The sequence below is a fragment of the Egretta garzetta genome, unplaced genomic scaffold (genome assembly GCF_000687185.1).
Source record: "Egretta garzetta isolate BGI_Z169 unplaced genomic scaffold, ASM68718v1 scaffold148, whole genome shotgun sequence".
Classification (NCBI taxonomy): Eukaryota; Metazoa; Chordata; class Aves; order Pelecaniformes; family Ardeidae; genus Egretta; species Egretta garzetta.
This window is the reverse complement of record NW_009260669.1, coordinates 659,241-673,116: the sequence shown is the minus strand read 5'-3', so window position 1 is coordinate 673,116 and position 13,876 is coordinate 659,241. Positions and strand designations below refer to the sequence as shown.

At 40.9% G+C, this 13,876-nt stretch overlaps 1 protein-coding gene across 3 annotated transcripts in view; it reads right to left on the bottom strand.

Moving 5' to 3' along the window:
- CD36 (CD36 molecule) overlaps window positions 1-13,876 on the bottom strand; it is a 30,239-nt gene that overhangs the window by 4,448 nt on the left and 11,915 nt on the right. For all 3 annotated transcript variants that reach the window (XM_035901082.1, XM_009645654.2, XM_035901083.1), the window contains exons 3-9: window positions 13,593-13,753; window positions 9,602-9,746; window positions 5,655-5,834; window positions 5,417-5,508; window positions 4,955-5,001; window positions 2,547-2,616; window positions 693-880 (exon numbers count right to left, since the gene is read on the bottom strand). In XM_035901082.1, coding sequence (XP_035756975.1) covers window positions 693-880; window positions 2,547-2,616; window positions 4,955-5,001; window positions 5,417-5,508; window positions 5,655-5,834; window positions 9,602-9,746; window positions 13,593-13,753 — 883 coding nt within the window. The remainder of the gene's footprint in view (window positions 1-692; window positions 881-2,546; window positions 2,617-4,954; window positions 5,002-5,416; window positions 5,509-5,654; window positions 5,835-9,601; window positions 9,747-13,592; window positions 13,754-13,876) is intronic.

Sequence of the window (13,876 nt, the reverse complement as noted above, 5' to 3'; positions counted from 1 at the left end):
CCTCCCCCCCCCCCCCCCCCCAAATAAAGAGCATTTCTGTGATTCTACCATGAGGAAAAAATTGCATGGCGAAATAAACTGTAGTTATAAATCCTGCTTGTCTGTGTCCACACTGTGGAGCTGGCAGTTCTCCCCATTTCAGATTGAGATGAGGACCTGAGTGTCACTGTTTCCCCCCACCCTCATGATTTTGTAGAAAGCAGGCCTGAAGGGGACCCATGCTCTGCACCAAACACAGACCCTGTACGTATTTATTTTATTAAACCAGTGTTAGCCATAGCCAACAGCATCTCTCAATCTCTGCATGTGTATATAGTTTTGTGCACATACGCACACAGAGCGCGTGTGAATTATCACAAATACAAGGACTGTGACTATCTCTGGCTTTTACACAGTGCCTACAGAATCCTCTTCTTTCCCTTCTTTACATGCATTCCAGCAGTTTCAGTATACAGACTGTAGCATCCAGTCTGTAGTATCATGATTTTGTGTAGCAGTATGCAAAATACAGAAATACTATAGTCCTGATTTTGGGAAATGAGGCTACAGAAAAGTGAAAGGTCTCGCAGGCAATCTGTGGAAGACTTCACAAACAGAACTGTCCTGGACTTTAGCATAACGCCTCAGCTACAGGACTCGTGCTTTCACCCCAGTTAAATGGCTTGTTTGGCAGTACCGTGTCACTACTATACCTCCTTTGCAGGCACTAATGTCTAGGACTCCAGCTATTGTGCAGTTCATTGATATGACTTCATCTGTGCAGAAGCAATAATTATCTCTGACTTCAGCAGGTGATGCAAATGCTTCACGAGGAACAGTGAAACGATAGAGTGAGATTCCCTTCACATCCTGCTTGCCCTGGAAAACTCCATATATGGATCTGAATATAAAAGAGGAGAAACCTGTTTCAGTCATTTGGGTTAAAAATCTGAATTCATGGCAATATCCCTTAAGGATTCCCCAACTGCCTCTCTCTTAAAAGAAACAAGTACTCCAGAGAGCCATTGCCCAGGCTCCCTTCACACTGTTCAGCAGTTTGTAGGGGTGTTCATCTGTAATGGAGAATATTCCACACTTTCACAAGAGGGTGTGCAAGCTCAGAGGTGAGCATGACAATACACAAAAAGACAGACAAAAATACTAATACTACTAATAAATATATACAAAACTAAAAAAAATTAGTTAAGAGCTCTTTTCCCTCCACACCATTACTATGAAATTTTTGAAAGTTTTTGGACTACAGTAGAGATACTTATCAATATAAATCAGCTCTGCTATAGGTTTTTGCTGACCTGATGATATTATCTAAGCTTTATGATTCAGGCAACATTCTGCATATAACCTTATTCCATTGCATATGAATTGGAACATCACTTAAGCTTCTTTTGCTTCTTTTTGCTGATACATTATCAGTTGATACAGAGACACGGCTGTTACACAGTAATGTAGCCAGGGCAGCAACACTTTGTATTGCAGCCAAACAAAAGAAGGGTTCAGGTTTTGCAATATGGAGAGAACCATTTTCCATGACCCGATTTCAGTACGACCTTTGGGTGATTGTTACTGTCCTTCTTCATTGCTCATTAATTGTGCGAATCAAATGGCCAGAGGGATCTCTCAAACTGTGTGCAATCAGCCCAAAGAATTTTATCGTTTCTCCTCTGCATAGAATTCCCTTTTCCATGACTTGTGAAATGCTTTCCAGTTTGGGGATACAATTACTTCACAAAAAGAACTTTAACTTCATGTAAAAGCATCGATCTTTAAAAACAAACAGTCTGCAAAGCAAATGGCTCACTTTAAACCTAGTTAAAAGGAAGCAGCTGTTTCCAGGCAGCAAAATAAATAAAGGGGTCGAATCTCCCAAAGTAAATACGCTGTGATGCACTTTAAATCTTTTAACATTGCTTTCAGTTATCCCACTGGAGAGCTCAGGGCCACTGGATAGACACAGCAGAAGCAGCAGGCTGAAAAGCTATCAGTATGGGATGTATTAAGCAGGCTTGTTTGTTTGTAAATGCATAAAAATAAAATATGTAAAAATATCCTGTGAGAAAACAATTTTGAGTATCTAGTGGATGACAGTAAATCCTGTTCTGCATAGATAACGTTCTGCAGAAATGCCAAAGACGGGACAAGGTGGCCCCTGCCGTACCCATTGCCTTCTAGACCAAATAAGGCAGGTTATAGGCTGGGTCATGACCTGAGAAGTAGTTCAAGACTTTGCACCCCGTGGCCCTCCATGTCTTTCATAGATCTCTAACAGCTCACAACAGTGTCAGATACTCCCCAGTTATACATCTCTGACTGGATGAAATGAAATACACTGCAAATAGCCTGCTACTGGACATAAATAAAAGTGGTAGAACCAGGTTCTGAGTCACGAGCACAGCTCACGAATTTACTTGTGTTTAGGTGAAACGTTTATGTTGAAGGGCTCCGGTGGCCCAAGCCCAAGCTGAGCTATGGCAGCTGCTCTCTGAAATGAAATAGCTTTCGGGTGGCACAGGCAGGCGCACAGGCGCAGCAGGAAGGGACCAGCCTACCTGCAAATATCGGAGGAGAAGAAGCGCAGTATCTGATCCTTCTTAACAAATGGTGGGAATGATGCCCCATCTGTGAATAAAATAAAATAAGAGCTTGAAAGCAATTCCACTTAGAAGACATGATTTAATTTCTAGCTCAGTGCTCAGCTGTTACCTTCCTATAAAGCTGTGAAAAGGGTAAATAAACTGAGTCATTTTGGGGGAAAATATTTATGTTATTGCACAGTGGCAGGCACTCCACAGATAAGATTGTACTGCTTTTGAAAGCAAGCCAAATTATGGCAGTTATATTTTTTTTTTTTCCTCAGGTGTGAAGCTATATGATCAAGCCCATTAAAAACAAGATACAAAACCCAATCCTGCTTAATACAAGTCCCAATACCTGTTGCTATTGCTTCAAGGTTTATGCAGTCTGAAGACCTAAACCTTTCTAGAGTTGCTTGGTTCACCTGCAGTTATGGCACTCGGTGCTTACAAGAAACACAGATTTAGACTTCAAAACTGCCTATTTAATAGTCAGTGCTAAACCTTTTTTCACCAAAGATGGCTCAAGTGACTCTCTTCTTTGTAAGCTGAGATCCTGTCTACAGCTAATGGAGAGAAGGAAGCAATTCTAGGGCACAACCCATCTCACCCCATGGTAGACATGAAAAACATGTCAGAGGCATAGCATTTTGCGATGTCTTTTTCTCCACTTGTTATAAAAAGAACACAGCCAGTTCAGATGCATATTTCTGCATTGCAAGCATCCAGAGTTAAGTAAGAGGACTCTGCCATTTTCCCAAACAAGGTGTTGTAACAAACCTTTAACCAGTACATTTGTTACTTCATGCTACAATTTCTGTTTAGTTTCTTAGTCAGCAGCCATAACCAAGGGATTGAAAACATCTGTGGTATCTTTGAATCTAGTTGGCAAGAGCAAGAAAGCTAAATTACATACTGCCACTCGCCCACTGCTGACAGAAGCACTTTTTCTTAAAGAAGATCCAAGATCATCCTAGAAACACACTCTATTTCTAAATCTTGGCAGTCTTGGAGAGTTTTTAAAACATGGACTCATTTCAAGCCCCAAACAAGGATACATTTTAATATTTTTATCTAGATATTTACTTATACTATACATGCTGCACTTTGGTCTCAAAGCTTACAGGATAAGAAGGAATTCTCACACTTGCAAGATTTTTTAAACCTGCTGCTTCTCTAAACACTTGGTCTCTCCTGAGCAGTCACACTGAATGCTCTTGTAAACTGTGCGATACCCTTTCCTAACAAGGAGATGCTCCACATTTTCATTGTACTGGAGCACTTAGTCTAGTTAGCTGAGTGTGTTTATTCCATCAGCTATGGAAGAAGAAAAAACAAAAAGCTGACCCTGGGAAAAAAGGGTTCAGGCTTCACAAGAAAGAAGGAAACTCCCGGAACCTGAGAAAAAGTTGCCTCTTATAAAATTAATTACAATGTTTAGAAAGGAAATAATCCTTCCCGATTCACAGAGTTTTGGAAAGTCAGATTCTTGTGATGTATTTGAAATACTTGAAAATAATTTGCCATGTGGTCTGGGTTATAAGGAAAATGACTTATGCCTGGTAAAGCAGCACAGAAAAGGAGAAAAAAAAAACCAACCCGCAAACCTGCTTGTTTTGATACTCATTCACTGAAGGCCTACAGCTCTCTGCAAAAGCCTCCACCATGGCATCTGCCAGCCTCAGCTCAACAGATTCTGGTGTCCTCACAGCAAAGCTTAATCACTCATCAAGAAGAAAAATATAATCTTGAACAAATGTCTCTTAAACAACTCAGTTGTTTTCATATGCATTCCAAAAGCAAATTAAAAAATATTCCTCTCTAGTTTATTCATCCCAAACTAAACTGCTCCTCTTCTTCATTCCTTTTCACTTGCCAGTGGCCTCCAAACCACCTCTCTGACAGCCTTCTTCCTTGTCACCTCAATTTCTTTTCATATCTCAGTAAAAAAAAAATTCTGTCCATTCTGGTCCACTTAATTTTATTTTTCAACACTGTAGATGAATGTACATTATTAGAATGCAAAGATAATTTTCAACTGCTATAGCAAAGAAAAAGAATTTTAGCTATATTTTACCATAAAGAAAATTAGTAGAAACAGAGAGCTGGATCCTTTTTTTGTGTGTCTTCCACATGTACTCTAGCTGAAGAGGGTGTGTATGCATGTATATATAAAATAACGTACAATAATGTATAATATATATAATAGATGTATAATAGTAGTAGTATATATACATTCATTTTTATATAGACATTCAATATACAGAATACAGAACTGTCAAAGCCCAAGGGAATTAACTTAATAACTTAAATACTGTACCTCATTATTGCCTTGCAATATCAAGAAATGTGTTGAAGTTTTAAAAAAACTTTAATAGGCTCACCTGTGCCATTAACCAAATCACAGTAATCTTCCCAGTATGAAAGATTCCTTTAAAATAAAAAAAAATCATGTAGTATATGATACCATGCAATCCATTTCATTACTTGTATTGCTAAATATAACTGCTCCCCTATAAGCCTGATCCATTAGCAAAGTCAGAGGATAGAGGTGTTCATTCATTTATTCTGATAAACTATATGATTCATTAGAATAGGATAAAAGGGACCTAGCTACTTAAGTATGCAAAGCAGAAGTTCTGTCAAAGAATCAATAATTGTCTTAAATCCAAGCTCCTAGTAGAATCATGAATAGCTGAGAGGTGGTTTTGCTAAGCGTGGGGCTTGATCCAGCTTTCCTTGAACTGTTGAAGATTTTCCATTTCTCTATAGCTCTTAGTGAATCAAGCCTTAAAAGCCATACCTTGAAAATATGTATGGTTTTTAATTACACAATACTATGATACCTTTTGTTTTTATAGCTTTCAATTATTGCTGTTTTTTTAATATCTTCTTTCCCAGTATAGACTTTGTAAAGTCCGTCCGATGTCCCGTTATACTGTAACAGACAGAAGAAGGAAGTACAGTTAGAAGTACTGAACCAGATTGTAGCATCGTCACATTTTTCTTCCTCACAGCAGCTACCTTAATTTTTATTCATGGAATGATAACTGAAGGCTTTGCCTCCTGATTGGTTTCACTTACCGGGTAGAAGACTCCCAGAACTGGGTCCAAGGGGAAGGGGACCTTGTTTAAGAAGGGATCTTTGTATCCCCACAGTAATTCTTTCACTGTTCTGTTCTGCAGCATAGATGACTTCGAAGCTTTAATCCAAGTATTTAATAGTAGCTGTATAAAATTGTTTGTATACAAGGCAGGTGCAGCCTACAACAGCAAGAAAATTAATGTTTAGCATAAAATTCTGCATGTGCTTTGGATCAAAACCACAGAGACTGACTCCAAGAAATCTCTGCCAAAGCCGGTTTCCAGAGCTGCACCTCACTGTAAATTAAGTTCCTACTTAAAACTCTTAAAACTGACACTCCTTCACAAAACAATTACTGGGCATAACTTACACAAAGGCAGACAATTTGTCTTTACTGCTTACATGAGTTCACTAGATCATCCCTGATCACAGAGTCACAGAACAGTTGAGGTTGGAAGGGACCTCTGGAGGTGATCTGATCTAACCTCCCTGCTCAAGCAGGGCCACCAAGAGTCACTTGCCCAGGACCATGGCCAGACAGCTTTTGAATATCTCCAAGCAATAATCTCAAATCCCTATGTGTATAACATGTGTTGTACCACTGCCGGTTTTCTACCTCTTTTCTGTAACCTCCGTATGTCGTGTATTTCAGACCCACTTCCACTATAACATATAAGTAAAAGTATACAAGCCTTGTTACTTTTTGGTTTAGGTAAGTGATTCAGATTTGTTGTTATGCTAGCAGCAGTACCACTGTATCCTGCAGAAACTGCCCAGGTGCTGAATCTCCATTATTCCTTTAATTAGAAAGAATTTGTATTTGCAAGAAACAAGTCCTTCCTGAACAGCTTTAATTTTAAATAATGGATAACTTTTCCTAATTCAATGAAGAATAATGTAGATTTAAGAGCAGGAATTGTAATGAACGTCCCCAGAGGCATAAATACAAAGTCAAGTCTCTAAAGGGGCTGAATAGCTTGTGGAAAGCAAATAAATGATCTATGTTGGCCTGCCTGGTGAAGCACAAAATGGTAACAATTTTGATAAGTAAATCTGTGTAAAAACAAGTGATTGTCTTAGAGCCAGTGCTCAGCCCTTTAGTAGAGCATCTCTTTGTACTCAGTGCTATGGGGATGGCAATGGAAGAGTATCTTTTGCTCTCATTTCCTGCCCTCCTCAACCCCATGAATCTTTCATTCTTGTCTGAACTTGAACAGAGAGTAAGCATGGATATGGCCAGGTTATGAGATAGAGGAGATGTGGGTTCAATCGCCTCAGGGTTAAGGTTAAGGTTTCTCCCTGGTAACAGATGATAGGACGAGGGGGAATGGTTTGAAGCTGCTCCAGGGCAGGTTTAGGCTAGACATTAGGAAAAACTTCTTCACTGAAAGGGTTGTCAGGCTCTGGAATGGGCTGCCCAGGGAGGTGGTAGAGTCCCCATCCTTGGAGGTATTTAAAAGAAGGATAGATGAGGTGCTTAGGGACATGGTTTAGTGGTCGGGTGGCAGGATTAGGTTAAAGGTTGGACTCGATGATCTTAAAGGTCTTTTCCAACCAAAGCGATTCTATGATTCTATAGTGTGAAAAACATCTCTCTGCATTCCCTTGTGAGCATTTTGATAACAAGGTTATGATACAAAAGGTGGGTTCTACTGGACTGAAGTCAGTGCTGTCAAATGAGATAGGCAGAGCCTCTCTGGGAATTTGGGCTTACACCAGTTTGTTTCTGAACAGCAAAATGGGGCTTGGATCCTCTGTTCCCATCTCCCTTGATACGGCTGCTTCCAGGCATGAGACTATGCTTAGATCCAAAAAGAGCTATGTGGTCCAAAGCGTGGGAGCTGAGCAGTGTTAGTTAATACCGTGACATGAAAGACCCTGAGCACAGGAAACAAAAACAGCTTTCCAAAAGACAAATGCTGGCCTAAATTAGGACACAGGCAGAATATATACGGTCTGAGTAAGGTCATTTGCCTTTCTTTATTAGGTCTTTTCTCCTTATAGAAAAGAAGCCTTGAGCGGACTTCATCATAATATTCCAGTGCTTAAAGTGTGGCTAGAAAGAGAATGGAGGCTCTTTCTTCACAAGGAGCGACATGAAGAAGACAAGAATCAATGGGTACAAGTTGCACCAGTAAAGGTTTCATCCTGAAAAAGAAATTTTTTACAGTGGGAAAGGTGAATCACTGGAATGTTGTAGAGTCCCCATCAGTAGAGATTTTCAAGGTGCAATGGGACAGGGTTCTAGAAAATCTCATTGTGCTGGTTTTGGCTGGCGTAGAGTTAATTTTCTTCACAGTAGCTGTATGGGGCTATGGTATGGATTTGTGCTGGAAATGGTGTTGATAACACAGGGATGTTTTTGTTACTGCTGAGCAGGGCTGACACAAAGCCAAGGCCTTTTCTGCTCCTCACACCACCCCACCAGCAAGGAGGCTGTGGGGCACAAGAATCTGGGAGGGCACACAGCCGGGACAGCTGACCCTAACTGACCAAAGGATATTCTGTACCATATGACATCATGTTCAGCATATGAGGCTGGGGGAAAAAGAAGGAAAGGGGGGATACTTGGAGTGATGGCGTTTGTCTTCCCAAGTCACCATTACGCATGATGGAGCCCTGCTGTCCTGGAGATGGCTAAGCACCTGCCTGGCCATGGGAAGCAGTGAATGAATTCCTTGGTTTGCTTTGCTTGTGCACACGGCTTTTGCTTTATTTATTAAACTGTCTTTATCTCAACCCATGATTTTTCTCATTTTTACTCTTCTGATTCTCTCCCCCACCCCACTGGGGGGAAGTGAGTGGGAGGCTGGAGGGGGGTGAGTTGCTGGCTGGGGTTAAACAATGACACTCATTAGGCTCTCTTTCTCTGAAAAGATTGGATCAGTGATCTCTTGAGGTCCTTTACAACACGGATTCTTCTATGATTCTGTGATTGATTCTATGATTCTATATCGTGCTAACACCAAGCATCTCTTCGTTCTGCCCCTAGCGCCCACCCTCTCGTGGTGACCCTGAATACACATGCAGACACCACTGTGTTAGTGCAAGACAATCAGGCAACACAACCAGCATTGAATATAAACATGAAAACTGTAAATGTCAGTCAAGGGCAAACATTCTCAGTCTGTGACAGCACAAAAACATCTGGACTGAAAAGATTTTAGCACTGCTCTAGGTGGGGAGCCCTGTGCTTTCCTTTGAAGGACTAAGGCCTCAGGAGGACATGAGACCTCAGGGGGTGCCACTGCAGCAGTGTTAAGGGCCACTATGGGGAGCAAGCAGCTGGAGCAGCGAGGCCATGCATACACCAAGCATGGGATTTAATTCAGCGTCCCCTGCAAAGCAAGACTGAGGATATTATGGAAAGAGTAATGCAAATCTGTCTTGTAATATTCATGCTGTACCTCACACAGAAAGGGAATCCATCCACAAACTCTTGATTCATTCCCACACTAAAATTGACTAGGAGGATGCTTTTTGATACATCCCATCCAAACTGATAACTTTGCTTCCATTGACAGGAACAAGTCAATTTTCATTTACCATTAAGATTAGCCTGGGAATATAAGGAAACCTTAATATAGATGCAATATGTCCTCAGATTCTTTTTTTTTTTTTTTTTTTTAAAACAATAATACAGCTGTCCTCAGTGCAGCTGACACTCATGTCATCTGAGTTCATAGAGAGGAAACTATGCTGTGGTGGGAATATAAGGAAACCTTAATATAGATGCAATATGTCCTCATTTTTTTTTTTTTTTTTTTTTTTTTTAAAGACAATACTACAGCTGTCCTCAGTGCAGCTGACACTCATGTCATCTGAGTTCATAGAGAGGAAACCTATGCTGTGGCAGTTTCAGTATTACTAATGACAACTTCTCCCCTATTTCCACCAGTATCTCAACATTTGAATATGGACATTATGGCTTTGTTTCTTTACTTACAACAACAGCAAGGTTGAGGCACGTGATGGTATCATTTTCTGTCCCAACAGACATATCAGGTTCAAAACGAGCAATGTTAGGCAACATGTAGGATATTGTGCCATCAGAGTTTTCCGTGATATTTTCTTTGGGTAAATATCGCACCCTTGAAATACAAAATAAACACATAGAGCATTTTTAACATTTGATTTTCGAGACAACACATAACCATGTCTGACTGAAGTTTTTTGAAAAGTTGATGAGCATTTTTGTAGATGAATGTTGAACATTTTATAACCACTGAAAGGATTCTAAACTTTTCATGTGAATGCATGTAAAGATTCCATTTTCTGTAAAATATTTTTCTTGTGGAAATATTTCCTTAGTGCCTAATGTATTTTTTATACTGAAATGAAAACAAATATTTTTTTATTTTTATTTCAGTAATGTATATTTTGTTTTAAACTTATGTTTTGCCACATTTTTTTCTAAGCTTTCTCATGGTTGTTTGTTTATTAGAAGGGGATGACTCAGAATGGTTAATAAAACCTCTTAAGTTTTGATTTCATAGGCCTGCGTTGCAACAAAACAGATTACAGATTAAATCCATAATGGGAGTCAGTTTGATAAGATTTCATACACATGTGGAGATTTATAAGCAGTCTTTCTGCCTCACTGGGTTTCCCATAAGCCTCTCAAGCATGCCCTGCCAGCAGATCACTAAAGTACAAATCTCTGAGCTGCTGAAGTTCTAGCTTTAGCTCAATTCTTCGAGTCCCCATCCTTTTGCTGACCCCTCTGCCAGGGCAGCATCCAGCAGGCATCATATGGCTTATATGTTCTATGCTGTGCGTTCACAAAGCTTGTCCCAGCTCCATCCCAGAAAGGATCTTCAGGGTACTCCATTGGATCTTCCAGCCTGGGCATGAGGTGACCAAGAGATTCAGAGAGCATTTCCCCATGGTACAGACATAGACAGTGCAGGTGGGCCTTACCTCAAAAGCAATGGGATCCTGGTTTCTCAAGACTGGTTTGTGAGCATGTCATTTTATTTAATAGCCTAATGTGTAGAGCACCTACCTGAAAGTTGGGAGGTTTTGTTTTGTTTTTTTTTTTTTCTAATTAATGTTACCTCCAACTGGAAACAAAAGACCTAAATCAAGATTTTCCAACAGAGTCATGTGGACAGTTGAGTTTCAAGGCCAATTGTTCTACATTGTAATAAATAGTTAAATATTTAAAGGAAGATTGAGAGAGAGATATTCAGCATCACAGTGATTTAGGTAGACCCAATATCCCAGGCGAGCATGACCACTGCAGTGAGAAAATCTATAGCCATCATTTCTTATATACTCTCATCTAGGCTTCTGGCAGAGATTTGTCACTGAGAAAATAGGCACCATCACCGCCATCAGATGAAGATATTTCTGTTTAGACGGAATTCACCTTCTGCAGTATTTCTTAACTTGTTAGTTTCCTGATTCCTGTGTAAACATTCCCTATGTGTTCCCACGTACTCTATGAACCAAGAGTTCTCTATTTCCAATGAGAAATAAATAAACTTTTAGACATCAAAGCACCTCATGTGTAGATGCTGAAATGCAAAACCATCTTCCAAATACAATATGCATCTCCAAAGATATCAAGAAAGAAATATCATTTTAGGAAAGCAATTTTATAACAAGAGTGCCAGTGATATCTGGGTATTGGGCTTAATTACTTGGGAAGCATCAACTAGTCCTATGTCAACACCACATTTAAAAGTAAGCAAGTGATTAAAAGGTTCCTTGAATGGGGATGGACTGCTGCATCTAAGCCCTAGCTGCACATTCAGAAAAAGGAATGCTTTTCAGAGGAAAAATTGAAAAAGGAAAAGCTATAGATTAAGAATAAGTCACAGACTCTCATAGAACCATAGAATCATTAAGGTTGGAAAAGACCTCTAAGATCATCAAGTCCAACCGTCAACCCAGCACATCCATGCCTACTAAACCATGTCCTGAGGTGCCACATCTACGCGTTTTTTTGAACACCTTTGGGGATGGTGACTCTGGACAGCCTGTTCCAATGCTTGACCACTCTTTCAGTAAAGAATTCTTTCCTAATGTCTGATCCAAACCTCCCCTGAAGCATCTTGAGGCCATTTCCACTGGTCCTATTGCTAGTTACTTGGAAGGAGACCAACACCCACCTGGCTACAACCTCCTTTCAGGTAGTTGTAGAGGGCAATAAGGTCTCCCCTCGACCTCCTTTTGTCCAGGCTAAACAATCTCAGTTCCCTCAGCTGTTACTCATAAGACTTGTGCTCCAGACCCCTCACCAGCTTCATTGCTCTTCTCTGGACATTCTCCAGGACCTCAATGTCTTTCTTGTCATGAGGGACCCAAAACTGAACACAGTATTTGAGGTGTGGCCTCACCAGCACCAAGTACAGGGGCATGATCACTTTCGCTACTCCTGCTGGCCTCACTATTCCCGTTACAAGACAGGATGCCATTAGCCTTCTTGGCCACCTGGGCACACTGCTGATTCATATTCAGCTGGCTGTTGATTAACATCTCCAGGTCCTTTTCCTCCAGGCAGCTTTCCAGCCACTTTTCTCCAAGCCTGTAGCGTTGCATGGGGTTGTTGCAAACAAGTTCAGGACCCAGCACTTGGTCTTCTTGAACCTCATACAGTTGGCCTCGGCCCATTGATCCAGCCTGTCCAGGTCCCCGTGTAGAGCCCCGTGTAGAGCCTTCCTACCTTCAAGCAGATCAACACTCCCACCCAGTTTGGTGTCATCTGCAAATTTACTGAGGGTGCATTCAATCCCCTTGTCCAGGTCATTGATAAAGATATTAAACAAGACCAGCCCTAGAACTGAGCCCTGGGGAACACCGCTTGTGACTGGCTGCCAATTGGATTTAACTTCGTTGATCGCAACTTTCTGGGCTCAGCCATCCAGCCAGTTTTTTACCCAGCGAAGAGTACACCTGTCTAAGACATGAGTAGACATTTTCTCCAGGAGAGAGTGTGGGAGACCGTGTCAAAGGCCTTGATGAAGTCCAGGCAGAGAACATCCACAGCCTTTCCCTCATATCCACTAGGTGGGTCACCTGGTCATAGAAGGAGATCAGGTTGGTCAAGCAGGACCTGCCCTTCATGAATCAATGATGGCTGCGCTTGATTCCCTGGTTGTCCTGCATATGCTTGGTGAGCACACTCAGGATGAACGGCTCCATAACCTTCCCTGGTACCAAGGTCAGGCTTACAGGCCTGTAGTTCCCGGGATCCTCCTTCCAGCCCTTCTTGTAGATGGGTGTCACACTGGCAAGCATCCAGTCATCTGGGACCTCCCCTGTTAACCAGGACTGCTGATAAATGATGGAGAGTGGCTTGACAAGCTTCTCTGCCAGCTCCTTCACCACTCTTGGGTGGATCCCATCCAGGTCCATAGACTTGTGAGTGTCCAGGTGGTGCAGCAGGTCATTAACTCCTCCTGGATTATGGGGAGTTTATTCTGCTTTCCATTCCTGACTTCCAACTCGGGGGGCAGAATACCCTGGGGAGAACTGGTCTGACTATTAAAGACTGAGGCAAATCATAAAGGCACAAAGAAACAAAACATATTATTAAAAAAAATACCAGTGATACATAAGTGATAATACCTTGGTTTTAGAGCATCTTGCATATTTTCTTTTATATAAAAAGTTGGCAATAACCGAACAGTAACAAATGCAACCATGCCTGTATGTTGTTGTGGTAAACACCTTGTTAATGAGCAATCATTTTTCACAAGAGCAAATGACTTCACACCCAATTACCTATTTCTACATGTGTTTTCCCAATGTGAGACCCAACACAAAAAGTATTTGATTGCTGTGTGTAGCTGCAATTTAGGCATTTTTGTCGAGTCTGACTAAAATACAGTGCTGGAATTTCAAAAAGAAATTTGAACTCAGCAGAACTTTCTCTGACTTTAACAAAACTTCTGATAATGCATGTCACATATTCAGGGGGTTTTGCTTACCTGTATGTGTAAGGTCCTCTTTGTTCCAGTTTTGGACGTGCGCCATTGTCTAATACCTCTGAAGGATTTTGCACATGGAAAACCCAAAACTGCCTGTAAACTGAACTTCCTGGAACAAGCCAATTTTCAAAAGCAATGGTACCATTTGCAATGACAGCTTCCTAAAAGGACAAAAAATCAAAGCTAAAATTAACCACAAATAATTAGTGACAAGCTGCAGATGACTGTAGACGATTCCGAAACAAAGAGAAAAAAAACTATTTTACCATCAATATGAAGCATAC